Genomic DNA, 24,797 nt, shown 5'->3' on the forward strand with positions numbered 1-24,797 from the left:
AAGCATGGATGGTTGTGAGCAAAGAATTGTTGTACGATATGTGACCAAAATGAACCGTTTCTTTTTTCAGTAGTCTCTAAACTCCAAAACGGACAGCTGTCAATAAAAAATAAAATTACGACATGGCAGACCCATATCATCGATTTTACACTGTTTTAAGGCAATCTATTGATTAAAAAAGTGACCCAAACAAACATTTTTTGAAATCACAGCCGACAAACAGTCTCTTCTCAGTCGACAGTCGAGTCTAAAGTGGCCGATAAAAAAACGAAGCTGTGCGGGTTTACTATTAATCTACGCATTTTGGAGACATACAGTAGAACAACCTTTTGTTTAGAATCCTGCGTCCAAAAGATTCAACGTTTTCGACTCGGAACGTACCTGTCATAGCTCGGTAGATTAAGCAAACAATTTTTTACAGATAAATTTACAGTGTCCACAAATAAGGTTTCATAGAGCCCTGAAATTAATTTCCAACGGATACAACGTTTTGTAAACGAATTAGATTTTAAAATAAAAGCTTCATTTGTGGTCACTGTGTAACTCTTAAAAATATATTACGAATAAGAAGAAGTTGCTTAAGCCAAGTTGCTTCTGAGCAAACAAAAACCGATTATAGGAATTATAGGAATAAAAAAATAGTTAAGTTGAATATAGGATTGGTTAGTGTTGTTAAGATAAAATGACACCTTGGGTGCTTCGTATAAATTTTCATTTTCATCTTACTTCCGGTCAAAGTACTGCGAGACACTAGTAATAAAATGGTCCACTTGCTTCGGCTACACTTAACCGGAGTATTCTTATTCAAATATGCATTCATAGTAACTACTGTACGCGCATGGCGCATGTGAGTAATAACATCCAGATATAAACATCACTCAGATGACTTTGTATGTTTAAGAAATTTAGTACCTACTTTTGTGAAAGATGTAAAAACCCGGTTGTAACATTAAGAAGTTAGTAAATTGTAAATATTTAGACATAAATTCCATTGCCCTTAGTTTGTTAGATCCCCTTACTCTGTATTGATATTCGGCAATTTCGCGTGTTTCGTATATTCCAAGCTACCATTCACTCAAAATATTTTTTTCGTTACTGTGTACATCGAACATGGTACTCGCTTCGCTCGTCTGACACATTTCGCAAATCTAGTGACAAAAACCACCTCAACTTACTGAATAATAGTTGTTTATACAACCGAGTGATACATGTTTTTTCAGGCACTAGATGTGTAGATTGTCACTCGAAGCCGTAGGCCGAGTGTGACAATACACATATCGTGTGCCTAAAAAACATTTATCATCGCGTTGTATACAACATTTTTCGCAATAAAGGCAACGGAAAGTCCTACTTTTCGTCACTTGTTGCGAAAATAACTATTTCTCAATTAAGTTACGAAAAGTAGGACTTTCATTACCTTCATTACACAACACTCGGTGACATAAATGCTGTTGAATGCAGTGTTAAGGCTCACACGGCATATTATTGGGAATTTTATTTACTGAATTTATCAAAATTACAGAGTTTTTAACGAAACGTTTTTAGCAAATTTAGGTTAAAATTTCAGTGAATAAAATAACTGATGATATGCCCGCTTCCACTTCAATGGGCAATGGAATTAATGGTTAACAAGAGAAAATAACAGAAGTAGCAGATATACAAATCATTTAGCTATTAAGAAAACGAACATTTGTACCTATAATACACGTTTCCTAACTAGTGCTGAAAGATGGCGACCTTGTCGTATATATTTCTGACACTAGTTGGCGAAAATATTGTTTCTAACTTAAGCGAAAGGACTTTTTTATTTAAACTAAAAAGCCATTCCGCATGCGTTAGGACAACCTAGCTATTGTCGATGTATTTGTAAATAAATTTTTTGATTCATCAAATTTGCTGCATTTGTTTTCAATGCGGGATTGGGACGGAATTTTTCAAATATATAGGATTTGAATGTCGATTTCTACTGATTGATCTATGATTTAAATTTAAATAAAATTCTAGGCACTCACCTTTTTCGACTCTTCGATCATGTCGCGAACATCTTTCAAGATCTTTAATGGCTCGTCCAGACAGACTTTTTCATTCTAAAATTTAAGTATTGCCGATAAGTCAAATCAAACTAAAGAAAAATCAAACTCACCACTTTCACCAGCTCCTTCGTAGTATGCATACTGTGTGACGTACTAACGCACATACCGCAAATCGGTGCCGTACAAGTCTGACAATAGTACGACAATGCCTTACCATGTGCGTTGCATAGGCCAAGTGGACCACCGATTGCACAGAGCTTGGTATCCAAATGTTTAAGCTGATGTTTTTTGAAAGCAACGCCAGCTGAATGCACTTTAACGAAACAGGATTCACAATAGCCCATTCCACATTCAATACAGATGGATTTTGTACTTATCGCACATTCAACGCAAACGGATACAATTGCCGCGCTGGTCGACAGTTGGACAGTGTTTGGAGAGTCTGATGCATTTTGTAGCATGTACGGTACAATGTTCTTTTGGTAATTGATGAAGCCAATAAGGGAGTAGTCATATTCGAGTTGATGCCAGTCGCTGTTGTGGTAAATAAACAGAAAGTCATAATCGTCGGTTAATACTCGAAATAGAGATTGCTAATCTGGGAAAAGTCTGTCTGCGCATCAGTTCCGCATAAGGCCACGGTTAGAAACCATGTTACATTATTACATTACCCGATACCTTAAAAGGGTACTACAATAGTAACATCAGTTTATATCTCAGATGTCACGCATTGTAGACAATTCGAATTGGTGTCGATGACGACCACATAACGAATGCAATTGTAAAATCTAATTTTTATTGTAAGGTCTGGCGTTAAATTTTTTAATTTTCCACTTTGACAAGTACAGCATGTCAGACCTGACAACGAAAATTTAATTTTTCAATTGCATTCGGTATTTGCCTCAAATCTGCCTTTAATTTTCATACCAAAGTTTTGAACTCCCTATATTCTGTGATACTATGACGCTCCCAGCGCTCAAAGCAGTCGTACAGCAAATGTTTTTCGTATCGGGTAATGTAACAATTCAGTATAAATCCCACAACGTGAGTTCTGGGTTTATCAATTTCATGTAAAACAAACCACACGAATACAAGCTCGTTATTGGTACGTGTAGAAACGTTTACTTCGGTTGTGTTTGCATAAATTTACCTTGAATTTCTATGGAGAATTTTCAGCGAACATTGTCCACACTTGGCATCATTTTTATTTTTTCTGATTGCAATGAGGCACGTACTGCATAAAATATGTCCACAAGATAAGCGGCATGGATAATGCTGCACTTTCTCTGAAAATTGGTGGAAAAATATAGGGATGATCGAGGGATGATGATGTGCCTTTATAATATTTACGTGCGTGACAGTGTGGTAGGTATATTATTCATATGAAACTCAGATAAGATAAAAAATCCGAATTTTATCGTACGGTCGGTCACATTTTCAACGATCACAATCCCATTGTTATTCATTCCACATTCGACATCCTTGTTAATATACATGCATAATGTATTCGGAATGACTAAAGAGAATTGTGACCTATCATTTTTCTCAGACTGTAAACTTAAAATCAACTGACACAGGCTGAGCTCTATATTTTTAGAGTAGCTCCGTCATCTGCCAGTCAATTTGAAATAGCTGCTTGCGAATCGACATGGAATGCATGGAAAATTTGCTTCTTTTACTAATATAAGTTATAATCCCACATGAGAACGAGTTTTTCCTAAGTTTGATTTTGGCGCACAGTGACAGTAGGATGTGTGAGAAGCCTGTTTTACAGTTATGAGTTATGGATGACTGAAATTAATAGCCAACATTTGTGCGTTCCTCACTGTATTTTTGGTGTAAAAGTGTAAAAACCCCATAACCACACCGAACCTTTCAACAAAAAATGAATTTATTTAAGGTAGTCTGACCTTCTCTGCTCAGTTTTCTAATTGCTGGTCAATCCTCTACAACGAAATCTATTTTTTATTGAACAGCATACACATTCGTCCATTTATTTTGGCATGTATTTAAACCGATCGCAAGAAAAAGCGATCTTAATAATTTTGTAAAAGTAATACATCTCTCAGGATTGCAGGAACTGCCTTTCAAGTTTCCATTTTTAATCATTTTGTACTTACTAAGAAAATGTACCCTGCAATCAAATTGTATTTGTCTTGCGATCAATTCTTCTTTTTCTTGGGATCAATTTCTGTTTTTCTTGCGCTCAATTCAAATACTTTATTTAAATAACGTCCGAATGCATGCTTTTCAGCAAAGCATCCATGTTTCTTAACATAGTATTTTCTGTCACTTAATGTTTCTAACGAATTGATAAAAATTGAATGAAGTTACTTCGTCAATAAAGTGTCCGGCAAAACAAAGAAGATCTGAGATTTTGAGCATGTAGTTCTTTATTAAAATGGAATTATCATTAGAGATGCATAGAGGACATTACTCGAAAATGGGACATGATTATGGCGCGGCGTCGAGAAATTTGGAAAGTGAGAGCAGGTCTGAAAATATGTAAATTCCAAAAAATTCTCCACGTTACTCCTTAGATACTTACAGAGTAATTTTTTTTAAATACTCCCAGCATCAAAAAATTATAGCAATGCCGTGATAATGGCCTCACACACGTGTCATCTTTTCATACGATTGTTTGATATAATAAAACCGTTACAAATGCCAAATTTAGTAAAATCGAAAAAATAATGAAAATAATTGTCTCGATTATGTACTTACTTGATTTGTGAAATGCATTGTTGCATTTGAAGCATTTTGGAACATCGATCCAAGACGCTGGAATATCATTTTGTAAAAGACTTAATGGTAATTTAATGGATGGTTCCATCCTCAAATTCACTTCAACTTGCAATATTGTTTATGAAATCTTGATTAATACACTTGATAGGTAATTGTATTGTTATATGACAATAAAAAATGAAACGTTCGATCTGAACGACATTCGAACAAGGTACGTTACAAAAACAGAAGTCATTCTATAATATGGCTAATGCAAAAAGAAATGTGCTAACCGTTCGTACACCTTTTATTCACATACAATTTTCTCACCGTTTTTCATATGTACGTAAACTTTTAGAAATAAACAAAAGAACCGGCTAACTGTCAATATCATATGAGAGAAAGATACGCTCCTTACGCTCTCTTTCTATGAATTTTATGGTGTGATACGTGTGATAGCACTTTGAATGAGTTAGTATAAGCGTAAAAAAGTAATAGAACAAAAACTGCGTAACCGACACTCTTATGACACAACTGAATTTGAATTCAACCGTTTTGAATTCAATATTTAACTTGCGCAAAACAGAAGATTTTCAAGCAAAAAAATTCAATCGGTAGATGGTACAAAGATTTGCTTGGTATGAATTCGCTTCATTAGAAAAAAATGTGTGGGAAAATATAAAATATAAACAGGTATAAACAAAATGCACCGAACACGAACTGATGTGATCCATAGAACCATAACCACAACTTTTTTTTTGACAATTGAATTTTTAATAGTGTTGAGGTTATGACCAAGGCTGTATACTTTGGGGATGTCACGCAGATGCAGATACGCGGGTTACACACTACGTTTCATACAAAAAAAATCACCACGCCATACAAATTCAATTTTGATGAATTTGTTTGTATGGAAAGGGTGTGTTCTCGCGTATCTAATAAAATGGCGATCTGCGTGACCTCCCCAAAGTATACAGCCTTGGTTAAGACTCTATGGAAGACGGTTTTAAAGTTCATTTTAACTAATCTGTGCATCACCACTAGCACAGCCGCTTGCCAAAACAAAATCAGGCGTGTGGTGATAGACCTTATAGACCTTGCTGAGCTCTATACAACCGTTATGGTCGCTGTTCTAATCAACGCGGAACTTTTGAGTTTTATACATACAAATTCAGAATTCCACCACAGCCGCTATAATTTTAAGAATTTTCAAGAATTCACAAGATTTTCAGTTAATTTAAGAATTTAAATTCTTAAAACCTTTTAGTAACCTTTAAAACCTTTCTAGTAATCTTTAATTAAGTTTTCTCAACTAGTGTTGAAATATTGCGACTTAGTCGTTTATTTCCCACGTCATTTAGGAAAAACGCTGTTGCTAACTTATGCTAAAGGGCTTTTTAAGCGAATTTGTTCCAGCTTTCGCCTCCGGCTCGAGCTGGAAACCTCTCATTCGCCTCCAGCTCGACCTGGAAACCTTGCTAAGCATGTCTCATTTTAGCATGCGTTAGGAAATTAACTATTACGATAGTAGGCTAATCAGAACAATAGTACATTACTATACCCGTGAAGTAATTTGATATCTCGTATCACGATGAGTAAAAGTATCCGAGGGCTTCAGCCCGAGGTACTTTTACTCATCGTGATACGAGATATCAAATTATTACACGTGTAAAGTATAACGTTTTATTTTATGAGCTGTGCTGTGCTGGCCCGGTGAGGCAGCAGTAACGCCACCTGTTATCATTTATCTTATTTTATCAGCTGGTCCACTTACACGAAACACGAATTTTTATGGGCGTAATAATCAGACGCATACGTTTGGTAGTGGTATAAGTAAGTAGTGTGATTGTTTGAGTGGATTAGCTGGCAACACAACTGAAATCTAGCACGGCAGAGTAAAATAAACCTAGCAGTAGCGGCTAATTTTTGATACGTCAAATAAGGGACCTAATACACTGTATGAAAATGAACTCAAATGAACACTGACATAAATTGAAAAATTTAATTCGTAAAATTGTCCCTAGTCAAATAAAGCGCTCCTGCGTGGGTTGCTTTGCTCTGCCGTGAATCTAGCCACAAATTTAGTTGCCTTTAACTGTTCTATTTTGTTAAACCGAAAACCATTCATTGACTATTTAATGGTCCATTAAGAACTTCAAAACTAAAATCGTTATTTCGATACATGGTCTTTTGAGTGAATTCGAAATACACTAATGCCTTTGCCAAAAATGTTGGTGACTTCAACTAATTTTTCACAAATTTTGTATGAAAATTTCTGCACAATTCAGTGGAATTAGCGATAACGGCACTAGTGATCTGCATAACTTCTTCATATCAAACATTGATCGTATCACATTCATAAAATACGGAGAATTAATTTAAACTGCCTCTACTTACCCACTTCAGGCTTTGTCACGACTTACCCCATTTTCTGACTTTAGGAAAATGATTTCAAATTGTGACCTGAGAAAATAAATTCCTCAAATTTCTGTTGCTCCCTAACTCTCTTTAAATTGTGTCTAGCGCAATGTAACAGTAACAAAAAAGTGTTTGTTCCCGCATATTTTTTTGCCGTGATGTTATCAATCGTATTTGTATTTTCGTTATGACACTTTCACTGAAGAAAAAGGATTACGGATGTATCGAAGGTGTGTGCTCCACACATTCTGAGAGTAGACTTACAATAACTCTAATTTGACTTGATGAATGTATAGTTGTGCAGTCGTTCTAAAATCCTAAAAACAGATATTCGCTATGTGCAGTCTAAAATAGTCATAATATTGAAAATGCTCGATGCATCGTTGTCTGCTGCCACGTAAAAACATAAAAATAATAATAATAATGCACGGACAGATCCACCAACGATTTTTATTTAATGAATAGAACCCTTAAGCCACACTTAATCCAAATTATTAATAAAGAAAATGCATAATTACGAATGTTGAGACGGTTGCCACACGATTAAAAATGCTATTGAAATTTAACCAAACATGGAATTATGAAGAGTTTCCAATTCCTCTTCGCGCTGTGCAGCACGTGATCGATGCTTCTTCCTTTCCTCATATTCTTTATCATCAGTTGGCATCTCGTGTCTACACACTGGACATGAATTTGTCTAAAACATGCACAACAAAACTGTGAAACAAAACTGAATTGTTAAAATGTGAGTGTAGCTTCAGTACCCTTTCAAGCCATGGTAAAATACAGGTCCGGTGAAACATATGTTTACACGGAAGAATTGCAAATATTTCTTCGTCGTCGGCATTTGGCTTCAAACAAATTGTACACGTCTCATCATCTTTGGTGCACTTTTTTTCTTCCAAATTTTTCACGAACTCTTTCGATGCCGGCGGGGCCAGTCTATTCGCATCAAAATCGTCACCGAAAAATCCGTTCTCGTTAAGGAATCGTACCACCAACAACATCTGATGATTGCCCACTTCCTGTGCATCGATGGGAGTCCAACCCATTTCATCGAAATAATCCATTTATTCCTGTTTAATGTAGAAAAAGTCGTTGAGTGCACAAGCGATTATGGATCTGTTGAAATGGAAGGAGAGGAGAGAGAAAGAGGGGCAATGAGTCGTCAGTAAACTTTAGGATCTATTTTAACGTTGTGGACGTAAGTAAGTACCCAGGCAACGTTACAACGCAACCAATGAAATGCAGTCAGTTAGATTAGGTTACATAGATGGAAATTTATGTAAATCTTAAAAATCTGAACAATGAACTTAATTATGCTATTGTCGTCTAATTAGCAACAAAAAATCGTTTCGTTAGTTTCGTCAAATTATACAAAATTCCAATAATTTAGCTGTAAATGGTACGGTGACTACAGTAAAAAAAAATTCAAAAGTTGGAAACTGACGAAAACTGCAAATAATTAAAATCCAAAAAACCGAAACAAAAACAATCGCAATTTATTTTCCACTTAAGAGTAAATAAAATACAAACAGGATGACATGCACTGAAAGGCAAAAATTTATTTTCCACAACAGACATTTTACCATACATGTACCAACCATACATATAATCAAAATGCAATCGAATACAATGACAATTTTAAGGAACACAGTCCAGGATCTGGTATATGGATGCAGTCTATTTTAAATTGGTTAAACGTATACACACAGGTGTATATATTGTTTCTGTGAACATATTATAGCCGCTTGATGTAAAATACCTTAAAATTAATGATTCGAGAGAGTTGATTCTGCCTACAGAGGGGTATGGGTTAGTGGGCTTCTACGAAACGAAAAGCTACACGCCCGTTCCACATACTCAATTTCATAAATTGTTCATATCAATGATTGTTTGCGAAACGGAGGTAAAACCAAGAAAAAAGTTGGATAATGATAATTGCACATGAAGCAATGTATTAATGGAATTTGTTGAAAAGAACGAAACCTGAGACGATAATGCGAGTAATAAACAATAAGTGAAATTATTGAGAGAGCTGAAACGGCTCCATTGCAATTTACTGACTATCGTGGATTAAATTTGTTTTTGAATTCATGGGAAAAATACTTTTGACTTTCACGAATCACGTCATTAGTCATTGATTAGAAATAATGAAGAATCAGGAACATTTATGTGTATCTCCTTTGATTTAATTGTTTATTGTAGTCGGTCGGATAGCCGATTTTAGTGAAATTTTGCCCTGAAGACATTTGACAATCCCTTTCTTAATTTGTAGCTCAAACACGCGACGGGATGGAGGAACAAGGTTTTCCTGTTACATTACTCAAACGACTACTTTTTAGGCTTAGTTTCTATTTTTGAACAATCTTCCGTCATTGGAATTTAAGTAAATTGGTCACATAATAAAAATTTCTGTCCGGCGTCACAAAATCGAAAGACGTCTCCTCAACTCTCGTTTTTTTTTCATTAATTAATTTACTGTACATGATGAGAGTGTATAGCTGTGAAGCAATGAATCTGGTCCGTTTGGTCTCTTGTGTGTAAAAAGACACTCTCATCTGTTACAATAAAATAACTTTCAAAATAGCAGAATACACACACGGTGGCTGTACTGTACACGTCCCTCGGGTTCCGCTTTCGGTTTGCGGTTATGTGAAAATCTATTGTTTTTGACCGACTGAAACACGAAAAATCTTTTCATTAGATTCAACTGATATACGACAATCATGTTTAGAAACTATAAGGGTATTTTAGTACAATCTGTCATAAAGATATTGATGTCATGAAGCTTATTTTCATGTGAACTAACTCACTAATAAGGCTTTTTTTCTGTAATAACACAAATGAAGTTTCTTCGCGTGAAAATAAGTTGTAGAGAATAGAGTGCTACGAAAAAATTTGGCGTCTCTACACTGAAGAGTCTACTGGCCAGTCCACTTGGTTCAGTCCGAAATGTTCAGCATTTATTTGGCGGTTAGATAAAATAAATTCGAGGAACGAACATGTTACCGGAAATGGGAAGCGGTAAAGTGGCTTAGCACTTCAGATACTTAATGGTGTCATTACGTTTGTGCGGTGGTACTTGAATACGTACTTGCTTGGAACAAGATTACAGACTTGCTTGGATATTTTGTTGTTTGACTGGTGAATATTATCTCCAGGCTTCGAGCTACAAACTATCCACTAGTCAAAATAACAAATTGCCAATCAAGTACGTAGTCTACTATAACTGTATTAGACCCATTATTTAACCCTTTATTTAACAATTTTCACTTTCTACGATGACGACTGAGATACATGTGCATTAGGGCTATCCTCAAAATAAAAGTGGAATAATAACACTTTTTCGTATCGGGATAATTTAACAATTTGACAAAGGATGCAAACCGTTCTTTTTTGGAGGGACTGATATGCGTATGGGCCTACACGATATTGCTATTTTGAGTGGCATTGGATATTGGATATTGACTGAATCTTGAATAGTGGAAATACGTAACATAAGCTTTTTATTATAAATTTAATTGAAATTCTACAGCACACTAGCACAACATAATAATTTTTTCCTTAAGTATTTACAACATCTCTCATTTATTTAATTCATTATTTATTTTTTTCTTTCTTTCTTTTATTTATTTTTATTCCTAGAGTTCTTTTAAAATTATATTTTCTTTATAGCTCTAAAGTGGCGATAAGTAATTATAAATAAAATATGTTTTGTATTCCATTTTTTTCATTTTACTTTTCATTGTAATTTTAATTTATTTTAAGAACTAGAATCATATTTCATTTATAAAGTTTGACCTTACAACAAAATGTTTTTTTTAATACAAGAAACATATATTATATACGTGATAGGATTGGCCTGGATACAGTAAAACAGTTCATTTAAATCAAAAATTTAAAATAAAAAATTAATTTAAATTAAAAAATAAAAAAAAAATTGGATGAAAAGCAACAATCAAGTTTTAATCAGTAATTGAAATTTGCGCAAAACCAATCAGTGCTTTTTCGTCGATCACTTCATCGGGAGCGCAGCCTGAGCTCAATTGAAATGTGACGGTTTTTCGTTGCGATCGCGTATCGATTAATCTCTGTAAATTAGCGGCCATCGGAACCGTGTCACGGCTGTCGACCAGGCCAGCCTCCACCAATTCGGACGCAATACCTTCGGACGAATCCTTGCCGACAGCAAATTCGAATCGAATGTCGTGCAGTTCTCGTTTCTCGTTTCGCATTCGTAATACCAAATTAACCGGCGGAAAATCATCTTCCGAATTTGTGTTCTCCGTACCGGTGGCTTCCGACGGAACGGTGACGGTTAGTTCCGATTGTTCGTCGTCGGATGAATCCACTATGTCTAATCGATTCATTGGTCTGTCCATTTCCTCTGAATCAGAGTCTTCCTTGCCATTATCCTCCTCTTCGCTGGACCAAACCCATTCACCCGTTACAGTACGATGAAGTCTACCCGATGCGCCCGGTTGACGTTTTGACGCTTTTGTTACCCTAGTTTCCATCGATGGTCCGGATGCCAGCAATGTTTGTGTTAGATATTTACGATCTTTCGACTTTTTGAAGAATGGATGTTTCAGGAGTTCACTAGCTGTGGGGCGCTTCGATGGTTCTTTCTGTAGGCACTCTACTATCATTTTTCGAAAAGTTTTTCCATACGTTTTGTACTGATCTTTTTCGTCGGCACCCGTGTCGATCGAAGGCGGATCATTTTGTAGCGTTAACATTAAGACTTTCATTGGTGGATATTTATGGTATGGAGCCGTACCGGTTGCCATTTCAATAGCAGTAATACCGAATGACCATATATCGGCTTTAAAGTCGTAACCATGGTCTTGTTCCATCACTTCAGGTGCCATCCAGCACGGCGTACCGACAAATGTGTGCCGCACTTTTTGTCGTGACATGTCGCGACCAGTTGCTAGCCACGCGCTCACACCAAAATCGGCTATTTGAACCGTTCCATCGTCACCCAGTAAAATATTACCAGCCTTAATATCTCTATGAATTTGACCGTTGCTGTGAAAGTATTCCAATCCCTTGAGGACTTCCTTCAGCACCGTTGCAATAGTCGATTCATCGAACACCCCATGTTTGCAATTTGTTGTTCGCATTCGATGTTTTATTATGTCCAATAAGCTGCCACCTTCAAGTAATCGTAACACCAGCCACAATTCATCCTTAACCACAAAACTGGTGTGGTACGTTACGACATTTTCATGATTACAGCTGGACATGGCTTGAATTTCTTTCAGCAATTCTTCCATTGACGTATTCCATTTCTCTAAATTAATTCGTTTGATGGCACACTTTTCACTGCGCGGTATGCAAAATGCACCATGAACTACGGCCGTTGCACCGACACCAATCACTTCACGTAGCTCATAGTCTTCCTTTTTATTAGGCCATTGTAATGGTGTGACAGGTGCTGGAGCTGATGCTGCTGCTGACGATAACGTTGCCGATGAAGGATTTGATGTCAATGAATTGGTTGATGCCATTTTGTTTGTCTGATTTGTGAATTAATTCTTACGGGTTGTATGACTGAATGATTGAGCCGGATATTACAGCTTTACTCTGTATAGTCAAAAAGAACAAACGATTAGAGTCCTATTTGTGCTATAAATAAATTCGTAGGAGTCTAATGCTTGAAATATGACGGCAGTGTACGAGAAGATAAAAAACAACAACAAAAAATGTTTGATTAGAAAATGAAGGCATCACATTCGGTTACAGATTTTCATGATTGGACATACCGCAGATGGTTTACATTCTGTACAATATCTACACGTGATATTAATGGAATCGTATGGCTAAAAATGGTGATAGGATCTGCATAACTATGATTTTACGATAAAAGCGAAAACGAGTGTTCGAGGAAAAGTCTACTAGATTAAATGCACAGAACAATTATTTTGGATGCAATGAAGGTGATAAACAGTAGAACACTGTAAACGTGTACGTCTAAAGTTTTACAAGATCAAGTATCTAACAATGATATCAATACGTTTTAATGAAACAATTCAGAACTATCAATATTACCAGCTAGTTTTATTAGTACGACTAGTCCATTCATACTTTATATCCAAAAGCAACTAATGCCCATGTCTTTCTATGCTAGAAATATCTTGTTCCAGCATAACTGGTCCCAACCAAAACAATGCAAAACCATTAAAATTGAAATAATAAAAATTTTCGTGCAACTCCATGAAGCACAAAATGTCATCTTGTAAGAAATTGAATAGTCAGGGCAGAATATTAACAAAACATTATGCGTTGGAACACTTGCCGAAAACATGAAATATTGTTCGCCTTACCCAGGTCTGTATAGTGTATAATACTGTTGGGGATGTAATGTCATCACAGCACACGAATGTGATATCAACGAGAGAAAAATTACTTCGAAAAAAGCTGTACCATGACTTTGTGTGGACGTGAGAGTCAAGCTGAGCCAATGACTTTGACTGTACGGATATTTGTGAAGTGACTTTTCTGGGATCTGCACTATGACTTTCCGGAGCAGTTTTCCCTTCGGACATCTAAATTCCCAAATAAAAGTTTTTGTTTGCATAGGAGCTATTTTGTATAAGAGTGTGGGTGTCACGTGGCGCTTCTAATAAGATTGCAATTGACGATACCTGACTAATCGCACTAGCAATATTGATCCAATCTAAATCTTTGATCCGAATTCATCAGTCAGTAAATTCAGTAAGTCAATCGAAATTCCTATTTCTTTTCCCTTAACTCTAAAGTTTCGTATGGTTCTGCGATGAGATTACGACGAAAAAGAAAATGCATCGATATGAATGAGAGAACATTCCACTGAATATATATGTCATGAACACGGAAAACAATATTGTTTCACATTTTTCAATCAAACTTTCGTCTTCAATTTAAAAAATAAAGAGGATGCCGAGAGATTGCATTCGAATAAATATATTTATTTGTATTTATTAAGATATTTTAAATAGAAGGCAACATGGCAAAATTAAATTCAAAAAAAACTTTGTCCATTCACAGAAAATATTACTGTAGATTTTCAATACAAATTAACTATAAATTTGTGGCTTCATATTCAATTTTCCATCCAATATCCAAGTCTTCCCTAACTGCACTCAGAAACACTTATTATGAGATTTATTCATTCAATTCCAAATTGATAGAATACATTTCCAGTTTGAGAATGAAATATTTTACTTTTTATTATGAATTTTCTTCGTTTTCTCTTTGCTTCATCAATAAAAAAAAAAGTTTTTCGTATTTTATTGAAAAATGGATGAGTGGCACAGCGATTAATACAGTACCATCGTTTGTTGATATTCGTAATCATTATATTAGTAAGAAATCATTTTTCTTTCATAAAATTTAACGAGATTTTCCATGCAAAAGTTATAACAATGGCGTCGACAACGCCCGGGTGTGACATAAGTTTCTGCAGTAACAGCAACAAGATAATATATCAACAAATTATTTAAGCAAAAAAAAAAGTTTTCTCAGCTCGCAATCAAATTATCGTTAGGAAGTGGCCTTTTAAACTCGAATAATGTTTTTCATATAAGTATTTTCCGGGGAGAAAATATTCTCAACCAACTGTTGCAGCTGACACTGTTGTAATGGATAGAATTATATGGTATTTAGGAAAAAAAAGGTGGGAGCGGGGGAGGGCGGAATTAATGTAAGAAAATGCAATGTAGTTGTTGGTTCGTGTATAAAATCTCTTCTACATTAACATCATTGAATCACAAATTAAATTCAAATCAAATACATTTTCGATTACTTTCGTTTTCAATAAGTTTCTGATATGCCAACGTGTTTAAAAATGTCAGCACATATCTTTACTGTTGAAGTGCAGCTTGCGCATGCAATTAAGATATTAGGTGTCGTTAACATGGAAAATATTATCAAACAATTTCTTCAACGCGCACGTACTTTAGACATAAAAATCTAACCTATATTTGATTGTGCCGTTTATCAATCGATGGAGTATTTAAATAAGATTTATTATTGAAATCTTCTGTGATGTCAAGAAATTTATTGTAGTCCACAATGTAAGGTAAAGTTAAATTTAATTCATGGCGGCGAAACGAATTGTCCCGATTTTAAGTAAAATACTTCACATTTCATTGCAAAAAAATGATAGTGCTTTTCGTGTGAAGATTGTTAGTTCAAGGCAAAGCAGAGGTCATAAAACACACATTGATATGTGACCGTCAACAAAAGAGTCCAACGAAGGGAGGTCTGAGCGGTATTGAATTAAATATTTCTGTATATAAAACGTCCTACAAGGATACCCAGATCAGTTACAGTACATTGAAAAAACAAAAACTCAAAGCAAACACATTGCAAATTTGTAAAAAAAAGACACATTGTTAAAATGTACTATTTCTGATTGTATCCATTTAATCTCACGGAATCTTAGGTTGAAAAATTCGTAAATTGTAAGAAAAATGAATTTTGGACTTTCTTTCGGAACTTATCAGTTTTGAATTATGTGATCCGTAATTCACTTGTTCACCGAAAAACATATGAACATCTTTGTATGGACTAAGGAAATTCTTGAATTTAAGAGTAAACTCAATGGATGGTTCGATTATGCCATGGTCAATTATATTTTATCGATTTATGCACGAAGAAAGACTAAGTCAGCACCCTTGTCATTTGAACTTTGCTGTGTATATGAGCAACCTCTGTTATACAGAGGCAGCACCTTCATTATTTCAATAAATGTTTTCTTCTAATACATGTATTTATGCATAAATGAAAAGTCTCGCTATTTTGTGAATTTACCAATATCACCAATAAGCTATTACCATTCAGCTCGAGCTGTGCAAACAAGAATTTTCACCTTAAGTGGACCTGGACCGACATCATTTTTTTGTACAGTACATGCCTGCTTTGGAAATCAAGTACTAACACCTTGTGAAATACGGACTCACAATAATCACTGAGTCGGTCATGAAAGGAATTGCTGCACTACTGTCCTATATCGGATTTTTTTTATTAAGTTCAGTGAAAACGATTATTTACTTAATGTAGTAACGTTACCTTCAGAACCAAAATTTTTAAGTTACGGTCCGTAACGGTACTGAGATTGTACGACATGTTAATGGTAATGTTATTGGTACTAGTAACTTGATGTAAAGATGACAGTAAAATCATAATGAACGATTTTTATAGATGGCAAAGTGCTTGTAACGTCACGAATTGCAACGAGAATATAGAAAATCCAAACGATACCGTTACAACTGTACTTGTAACTTTTTGTATGAAGTATTTATAATTTACGGATTTAAGGATCCCTGCTGGACAGGAAAGGCAAGTAACCTATAAAATCTTTGATAATCGGAAAAGTTTGACGTGAAATTAGGAAAAAAAACATTGACTTAACTTCTACATGAATGAAAGAATATTTTGGTTACACTGATACAAAGCGTAATCTCTGTGAAAATTTCTACCGTTCTTCGTATAGTAGGATTTATGTAACGAGTACCAATTGACAAATGCAAATCGTACTATAATACAGACGAGCTTAAGGGAACGAACTGTTGATAGTTGTGCATATATGAACACAAGTTTAGAATTGTAAAATATTGTTACACAAAGATTGCTTTTGAATAAAAGAATTTATGCAGAGCGTAAATACTCCCATGTGAACAGTATCAAGCAATAACACTAAGGGGTGATATAGAGAGGCTTCAAAACATACGGTATCGACAATAAAATCGGAAAGTTTTTTTTTGTTTCAACAAATATTCCAATTACAAAAATTAATAACAAAAATTTTACGTTTTCACTGCACTTTTCTGAGCAATTGTTAATTTTCACAACAACAATAACAACAACAACAGCAACAAATCTCTACTCAAATATCATTTCACAACTTCTCTTTGTTTTAAATATTGGTTTCAGCACCGTTCTATTCATTCAAAATTCAAATCCAACAAGTTACCAATCAGCATTGAAAACGTCCACAAAATAAAAATAATTAATCAATAAATAATCCAACAACAACTTTTCGAAAAAAAAAGTTTGAAAAAAAAAACATTTATAGAATCAGGTGTTAGAAAAATATATTAATGTAAATAAAGAATGTTTAATTTCAATGAGTTTTCAGTTGGTAATTTTTTTTTACATTCACATTCACACGATCCGAATGTGTTCGATTTCAATTGATTGCTTTTTTGGTAGCGGGTGTTTCTGAACACAAGATTGATATATTCTATTGATATACATACATCGGTATGTATATTGTGGATCGTTCCACTCGAATTTCGGTTATTTTTTGTACTTAATTGGAGCATCTTGAGTGCGGAACCTTGAGAGTTAGTATACTGCAATATTATTAAAGACAACGTCATTGAGATTTTTATCGATTCTTCTATTCCATAAAGGGAAGTTCAAAGTCAATACTATTGTACCTATTGAGACCATGAGGCTACGCATTTCGAAATTTCGAGATTTATATTTTCAAATGGGAACTTAGTGTTGAGGCCTTCTACTCACAGTTTTAACCCTTTTGGGCAATCTTTTCTAAGGTACGAGATGGTTATTTGGAATTATATTAAAAAATTCATTCAAATCTGAGGGGTAACCAACTCAGGTAAATATGATCAATTAGATAAAATACTAGTGGTGTGCATTGGCAGAGGACGTTAATTTTCCGTGAAAAAAAGAGTATGAGCAAAGATCACGAGCTGTCATGTCACTCATTTTTCCATATATTTTTGACGTATGGTGTTGCCAGCTTGCACCTCAAGTGCCAATTGACGAATAAATGTCGTGCTGGTAAATATTGTCACATGATTTTCCCGAATTGTGTATCCATCTGTAGAATCATTAAATTGATACGTAAACTCTGCCTCGAAATGTTAATTAATTCCCACAAAAAAAAAGTATTTTTATCAGCTCTATCAATTCACACACAGTCACAAAGTAATTTTAGGCGATCTCGTAACATGTTCAACTGATACCTCAAGTTTAAACAACAAATTAAACACATTTTTGAAAAATGTTTACTAAATTTGCTGCCACATTCAGTTTTATGTATAATTTAATTATTATACCATTCGATATAGTAAATTCAATTTAATCGACTGAAGTACACCAACAATTATTGGTTGTTGATGCTTGTACGGTAGAAATTAAATTGTGAAGAAATTACTTGACTGAAAACATTAGCCATTTCAGGGTTCTGCTACTATATTTTTCATCAATGAAGACAGCAAGTCTAGCTGATAGAATTTCAATCGCAGCAACTACATTACATGATGGTTCACGTTTGTACAAATGTCTATATTTTTGTACATTTCAACAAAAATGAGCCCATCGCTTCATGGTAAAAAATAGATTTGAAGAATTTCTTGGCCAATAATATGTCACTAGTTCTATGGATACTAATCGCCCATTAAGGTGAACAAGTATGCAGACCTTCGATAAATCGCTACATCGATTTTTGTTTCGAAGAATAAGTTAGGTGATTACGAAAAGGATCCATTCTTGACCAGAATCCAAATACACAAAATGCAAAAAAGAAAGGAAAGGCGAAAGCTTTGCAGATCGTTAGACGGCTCAACATCGAGGCGGGCTAACCTGAAGACATCGGGTCATGTGGTTAATCATTTTGACCTGGCTGGATGTGACAGTTTTCAGGTTAACCTAAATCTTCTGTTAACGTACTACTTGCAATGTGCACAAGCCAACGTTGTACAAATGCGTTTAAAATGTTCCGCAAATCATAACGCTCGAGAGGCCGTGGCTGTCGTAGATTTTTAACCCGTAATTGTTTGAAGTCGCAACAATTCACGCTATCTTAAAACAATTTATACGGAAGCGACTACTCAGACCTTACACAACGAATCTGGGCGAAGAAAAAATGCTCTATTAACGAACATCTCTTTCCTATAAGGTAAGAAAAATTATATTAAATGAGTGGGAAGCCTACCAAAATTGAATTAAAATGACAAAACAATATTATGTCTTCCATGGGTGAAATTATAGTCAGAATTATGCGCTATAAGATGCAAGGCTCATTCTCGACATAAAAACATTGATAAGAAAGTGTCTAGTATACACTAGTCAAGTCACCCAGGCAGGGTGAACAAGTAATTTGATTTAACTCTAAAGAAAATGAATTGACGTTCAGAAATTGAGATGCTAGCAGTCATCGAATGGAAGTGGTGATACCTTTCATATCACGATATTCTTTACGACTTCACAATAGTTTCGATTTATATTTCTTTCTCACACATCACACTTCCCACATTACAACAACCAATATGTATAAATATCTCTATCTATAACCGAGAGGCGGATGTACCACTATATGTCGAACTAATACGATTATTTGCCTAGTTTACGGTCTTCGGAAATAATCTTATTCTAAATTTAAAACGATTGTTTTACATTTTTCAAATAAATGAGTTACGGATCGACGACCGTGACCGCAAATATTATTAATATAAATGGTAAAGTTAATGATGTTGTCGGAATGCAATTTGATCTTGTTTTGTTTAGAGAGATCTTTATTTAATATGTTATGTGAAACTAAATTGTTTTATCGTTACGTTATCCAAGACGTTTAGGAACGTTAATTAAAAGAGGCTGTTCTACGTTGAGTCACAACTTTTATTTAAACTATCGATACGTTCGAAGGGAATTTGACACGATAAGCTCTTATGAATTTCATTAAAAAAAAACTCAGTTCTTTTTCTGAATGATTCAGCCAACAACTTTCACCTTGCAATTCATTGTCAACCACTTTACTTAGCAAATTAACTTGCATGAAAACTTTGTTTTTTTTTTCTAACAAAATATTATATGGCGAAGAACGCCTCGCATTAGTAAATGACAAACAATAGCGAAACAACATCAAAAATCGTTTAACACACAAAATATAGAAACCTTTACATTTATTATCGTCTATAATGAATGAGTGATGTGTCCATGTGCGACAAATCTCAAAACTGAATATATTTTTCGTTGAAAAAAGAGATGGCATTCGGAATTTGTTGGTCGGGTGTTTGTACAATTGCACAAATAATTTTTTTTAAATTTAAATTTCATTCGAATGGAAGCGGAAAAAATTCTGATGAACAAACATTTAGAGTTCGTAAATGGTTTGTGTAAAAAATTTAATGAGAAACTTTGCAATTCCTGACTAAAGGGACACCAAACAGACAACACAGTAAATTGTAAACAATTTTGTCAAAATAAAAGAAATTTTTTGATAGAAGTACAAGAACTGAAAAATCGCACACGCGAAGACCATGTTTTAATTGAACTTTTTTTTTGTAAAACACCATCATCCAACACATACGTCTGTTCGCTTTTTTTATCAGTGTGCAGCAGCCACGTACATTACAAAAATAATGGCATATTTTAAGCAACGAGCCTTAAACAAACATTCACGATAATGCAACACTATAATATACCGATAAAGCGCTTTCGTTTCATCAGACAGTATACAACAACAATATCACTATAAAATCATATCAGCATTTATGTAAATACACTTTGAAAAAACATAAAAAAAAACTCGATGTGTGCTTATACCTATATGGTAAAAAAAAACGTACGGTGGAATAGCTATTTTTTTGCTCTTTGGTGTTACCACAACAAATTGATTATAATTCGAAGAATTTACGTGGATAAATACACGAACAAAAATTCTTATTCGATGATAAGATTGAAATTGGAAATTGTTAATTAGTGTTAGGCTTCAGTGTGAACTAGAAAAACCCGTTTTAAGTATACAAAAAGTCTGTATCGATTTTTAGTAACTTTTAAATCAAATATGAAGTTGAATTAGTCGCATTATTATATTCGATATGCTGAAGCATACAGAACGAAATTTCCATCATAAATATTCTTCTACGAGTAGATGACTAAGAAAAGAAAGAAGTAAAAAATAAAGCCAAGGATTTGTTCAATGAATGAGAAGAAAAAAAAGTTTCATTTGACAATAAAAAGATCATACGACAACAATTTCGCAGAGCACACTTCACAAAGTTTTTTCTTTAGACATTTTTCTGAAGAGGCTTTACTATTGCATCAGGCATTGAATTAATTTCAGATTAACCTTGTCAATCTGATAAGAAGAATGCTTTTGCGGCATTTTTTTTGTATGTGAAATTTCGTTCATTTTGAAGTCACTGTTCTGCAAGATGAAGAGATTCAGATGTGACAGATAATAAAAATGGAAATAAGGAAAGCGAACTGGGAACAAATGTGAATAAATTGACTGGCTGATCCGCACACACTACACTAAAATGAAGAAGTCCCAATAGTAATACGATCGTTTAATGTCATCATCATCCAGTTCAATCCAATTTAAATCATTTTGATTTCCTCACAACAATAAAAACGAACGAAAAAAATCACTTGATTCGAAAATATCATCAAAATCAATAAAGAACATCAACAAATTTATCATCGCTGATGGTTGGTAAATCTGTCACAAATTAATTAAATGAGAAAAAAAGAAAGAAACCGAAAAATCCCACTGTGTTTAGTATAACGAGGTCATTGGCTCTAATTTTTTTTTTAAATTTGATTGCGTAGTGAGCGTTTTTTATTATTATTATTAGCATGATCATCATTATTACATACGTAAATTAGAACACATGATCGAAGAGAACAATTAAGTGATTGCAAGTGTTGTTTTTTCTTCTTCTTAGGTTCAATTACAGGAATGTACTATGTCAGCCGATTGAATGAGGGTACATGTTTAATCATAAATTAACACAAAACTTTCGAATCATCGAAACTTCGTAATTCTGAGACACACGGATAGACATACGGGGAACAGTGTTTGAACAGACCCAAGAGTAGACTAAATAACTAACTGCCATACGTGACGTTTACGGACATTTATAAGCAAAATAATTGAACCACTCTACAAAAAAAAAAACTTTCACACGCAACGCATCCACCGGGGACCTACAATTGCAGAGACCGCTTAACATTATGTTAATTGGAATTTTAAGTTGCGACCGGAATTTGACGTGTTAATTTAGAGGTACATATCAGATTGGTAACAACTCTTACACAATTCGATCATGCCATTTCGACACATTGTCGCATGACTCAATGGTTTTTGACAGAGGAAAAAGTGCATGACACAATGGATTTTGACCTAGGAAAAATTAGGCTTGCAAATTCCGTTTGCCTGTAACACTCTCTCCATAATCAATTTGTCGTCTTTTTTTCGTTTTTTTTTCCTTCTTCTTCCTTCAACTTATTTTGTGAGTTGGTGTGTGTGTGTGTTTTTTTTTTATTCTCAGACTGATAAGGCGCACGAAAAACGTACTAATTAAAATATTTAATTTCATTAACGAAAATTTGACATGTATACAACATTTCAAGTAAATTTCGTCAAGATATACAATCTATTAGTCACCAGAGAGAAGAAAAAAAAAACTTTCCAGAAAAAAAAACAACAAAAATTGACAACAAATCGAAAATTGGAGGGATTTATTTAGTAAATCGATGAGAAATATGTAAATCAATTAAAGTCCATAGTCTCTCTATATATTCACATATTTTGGGTAGCAATAAATAAATTTGACTTAATCTGGAATCACGACCTTACGTTACCTTTAAGTACCGCGGCGTTGATTAGATTGTAAAAAAAAAATTGTACAAGAAGTTCCATACACAATACATTTGCACAAATTTAAATTAATTAAATGACGTAAATATTGGTGGAATGTGCAGTATTAAATGCAGAGGAAACTATTATTTATTTATAGAAGACATATTTATGTTTTTTTTTCTCTTATTTTTATTAAAAAAGTGATATTATAATTGCGAGTCATTGATTCGGAACATTATGTATATAAATGCCAAAAACTACACATAAAAAAATATAAACAGAAAGTAAAAAATATCAAATGATGAACCAATTCACGTATTTGCTAGAAAAATTAGCAACTAATTTAACATTTCATTGCAATAAGCCCAATTAAATAAATCAACTAAATTCACGCAATTTAATATTAACAGAAAAAAAATCATCATCTGCACAAAAAATACTGATTAATGTTCTTGGTTGAATTATAACCTCACTTTTTTATTCAATTATATAATTTAATTGAAATTGATTGACAAAATACACACCTTCGTTAGATATTTATGTGTTCAGGTAACAACCGAGATTATTCAATAGGCAATGTATAAACCGAATTTCAGTTAGCAAAAAAAAAATTATTCAGATTTTACAAGAAAGTATATGACATCCACTCCATTAACAATATAAAACTTCAACTGATGACATTTCGACGGAATGACGTTTCAGTCATTTCGGTGCGTAAAACAATAGATGGCATCTTCTCACAACCATTTCAAAATTAAAACAGAAACCTATATCTTATCTCGAAATAATTCAATTGTGAATGATATAATACTGTCGGTCTGGTCGCGCTTGCAGGACATCTTGCCAGGAAACAACATTTTTGGGCTTTTGAATGGATTGAAATTTCATTATATTGTAGAAAAAAATGTTTGCTGTCCGATTTGTTTGTTGGTTGATCGAATAATAAATCGGTTTTTATTTTGGTCATGTTGAATTTCCATGTAGACACTGTCTATTACCAGGTTGTTACCACTTACGTTACCAATTCATTTGACGTGTTACTAGAAGTCTAGTCATAATGAAACGCATCGGATTCTCTACTGTAAATTAATAATTATCTGATTGTTTAAAAAAAAAAAGAATCGGAAATTCATGAATTTAATTGGAGAAATAGATCCGTTAAACGAGTATTTTCCGGAAGACTATCTAGACATGTAAATTTAACTTGACATAACCAAAAATCCGCCTTTTATTGCATTTTGTTCGAAGTGACATTAGTTCGAACATATATCGTTTCTGATATTTTCGTTTCTGTCATGTCCCAGGCGAATATTCTTGACTGCATATTATTTTCGAAAGAAAATGGAGCGGATTTGTGTTTGAAAATTTATAGTTGCGATTTTAATGTCGTGAGAGAGTACAGTAGTTATTGAATGGGGTGGCGATATAATATGTTCGGTTGTTCTTTTCTTTCATCTATGAGGGATGCACATGACATGAGTGTTAGTGGGTTGACGAGTCGGAACTGCTTAAGGTAGTGAGGATGGGAAGACGGATGCATGTCGGTTTCCATGATCGAAGGGATTCCAGTCTGCTAAGTTAACATTTTGCAGCATACGACATGGGACTTTGGCGACTATCTCATCTTCAAGGTGAATATCAGGAAATGTTTTTGGGCTTATTCGATCCTTGCAACGTGAATCTCATACTTATCGTTTTGCACTGGTTATTCAAGAAAAAAACTTCTCCACCTCACAAGAGCTGTAGCGTAGTCAATGGGTTACTTTCGAGACGAACACCACTTCGGGATATTTCATTCCGTTCTTTCGGGATATTTGCACGTCTTAACAATTATGAGTTTACGTGTCTACTGCAATGATGAAATTGTTCTTATGGTAGTCCGTATGCAGCTGTGAACCCAGAGATTGTGCCACATGAAAAATGAGGACTAGTTCTTTGTTGAACCATATATTTGCTACACTCGCGGAACTTTGAAAACCGACACATTTTCTGTTTCTGTGTTTCACTTCAGTTTT

At 34.3% G+C, this 24,797-nt stretch overlaps 3 protein-coding genes across 5 annotated transcripts in view; all 3 read right to left on the reverse strand.

Moving 5' to 3' along the window:
- Positions 1-5,109, reverse strand: part of LOC119069932 — a 74,400-nt gene extending 69,291 nt beyond the window's left edge. Inside the window, exons 1-4 of the mRNA XM_037174156.1 lie at positions 4,758-5,109; positions 3,184-3,319; positions 2,144-2,567; positions 2,013-2,087 (exon numbers count right to left, since the gene is read on the reverse strand). Of these exons, the coding sequence (XP_037030051.1) occupies positions 2,013-2,087; positions 2,144-2,567; positions 3,184-3,319; positions 4,758-4,866 (744 nt within the window). The 5' untranslated portion in view covers positions 4,867-5,109. The remainder of the gene's footprint in view (positions 1-2,012; positions 2,088-2,143; positions 2,568-3,183; positions 3,320-4,757) is intronic.
- Positions 5,110-7,602: 2,493 nt separating this feature from the next.
- On the reverse strand, positions 7,603-23,474 carry LOC119069944 (E3 ubiquitin-protein ligase RNF181). Of its 2 annotated transcripts, none has more exons than XM_037174171.1 (3): positions 23,307-23,474; positions 7,940-8,251; positions 7,603-7,872 (listed from the first exon to the last, which is right to left on the reverse strand). In XM_037174171.1, the coding sequence occupies exons 2-3, from the start codon at positions 8,243-8,245 to the stop codon at positions 7,738-7,740; spliced, it is 441 nt and encodes a 146-aa protein (XP_037030066.1). In that variant the 5' UTR covers positions 8,246-8,251; positions 23,307-23,474; the 3' UTR covers positions 7,603-7,737. The 2 variants fall into 2 exon arrangements, with proteins under 2 accessions (XP_037030066.1, XP_037030065.1); XM_037174170.1 differs by having other exon boundaries at positions 7,940-8,245; positions 23,307-23,472.
- On the reverse strand, positions 10,668-23,227 carry LOC119069943 (STE20/SPS1-related proline-alanine-rich protein kinase). 2 transcript variants are annotated; one of them, XM_037174168.1, is made up of 2 exons: positions 23,090-23,227; positions 10,668-12,767 (listed from the first exon to the last, which is right to left on the reverse strand). In XM_037174168.1, exon 2 carries the CDS (start codon positions 12,689-12,691, stop codon positions 11,144-11,146), a length of 1,548 nt encoding a protein of 515 aa, XP_037030063.1. In that variant the 5' UTR covers positions 12,692-12,767; positions 23,090-23,227; the 3' UTR covers positions 10,668-11,143. The 2 variants fall into 2 exon arrangements, with proteins under 2 accessions (XP_037030063.1, XP_037030064.1); XM_037174169.1 differs by lacking the exon at positions 23,090-23,227 and adding an exon at positions 20,097-20,133.
- Positions 23,475-24,797: the final 1,323 nt, after the last annotated feature.

This window comes from Bradysia coprophila (assembly GCF_014529535.1).
Source record: "Bradysia coprophila strain Holo2 chromosome X unlocalized genomic scaffold, BU_Bcop_v1 contig_416, whole genome shotgun sequence".
In the NCBI taxonomy this organism is placed as follows: domain Eukaryota; kingdom Metazoa; phylum Arthropoda; class Insecta; order Diptera; family Sciaridae; genus Bradysia; species Bradysia coprophila.

Coding starts and splice junctions, on each gene's coding strand:
- LOC119069943 (XM_037174168.1), bottom strand. CDS start 12,691: ATGGCATCAACCAATTCATTGACATCAAATCCTTCATCGGCAACGTTA.
- LOC119069944 (XM_037174171.1), bottom strand. CDS start 8,245: ATGGATTATTTCGATGAAATGGGTTGGACTCCCATCGATGCACAGGAA. Junction 7,873..7,939: donor TTTTACCATGGCTTGAAAGG/GTACTGAAGCTA, acceptor TGCATGTTTTAG/ACAAATTCATGTCCAGTGTG.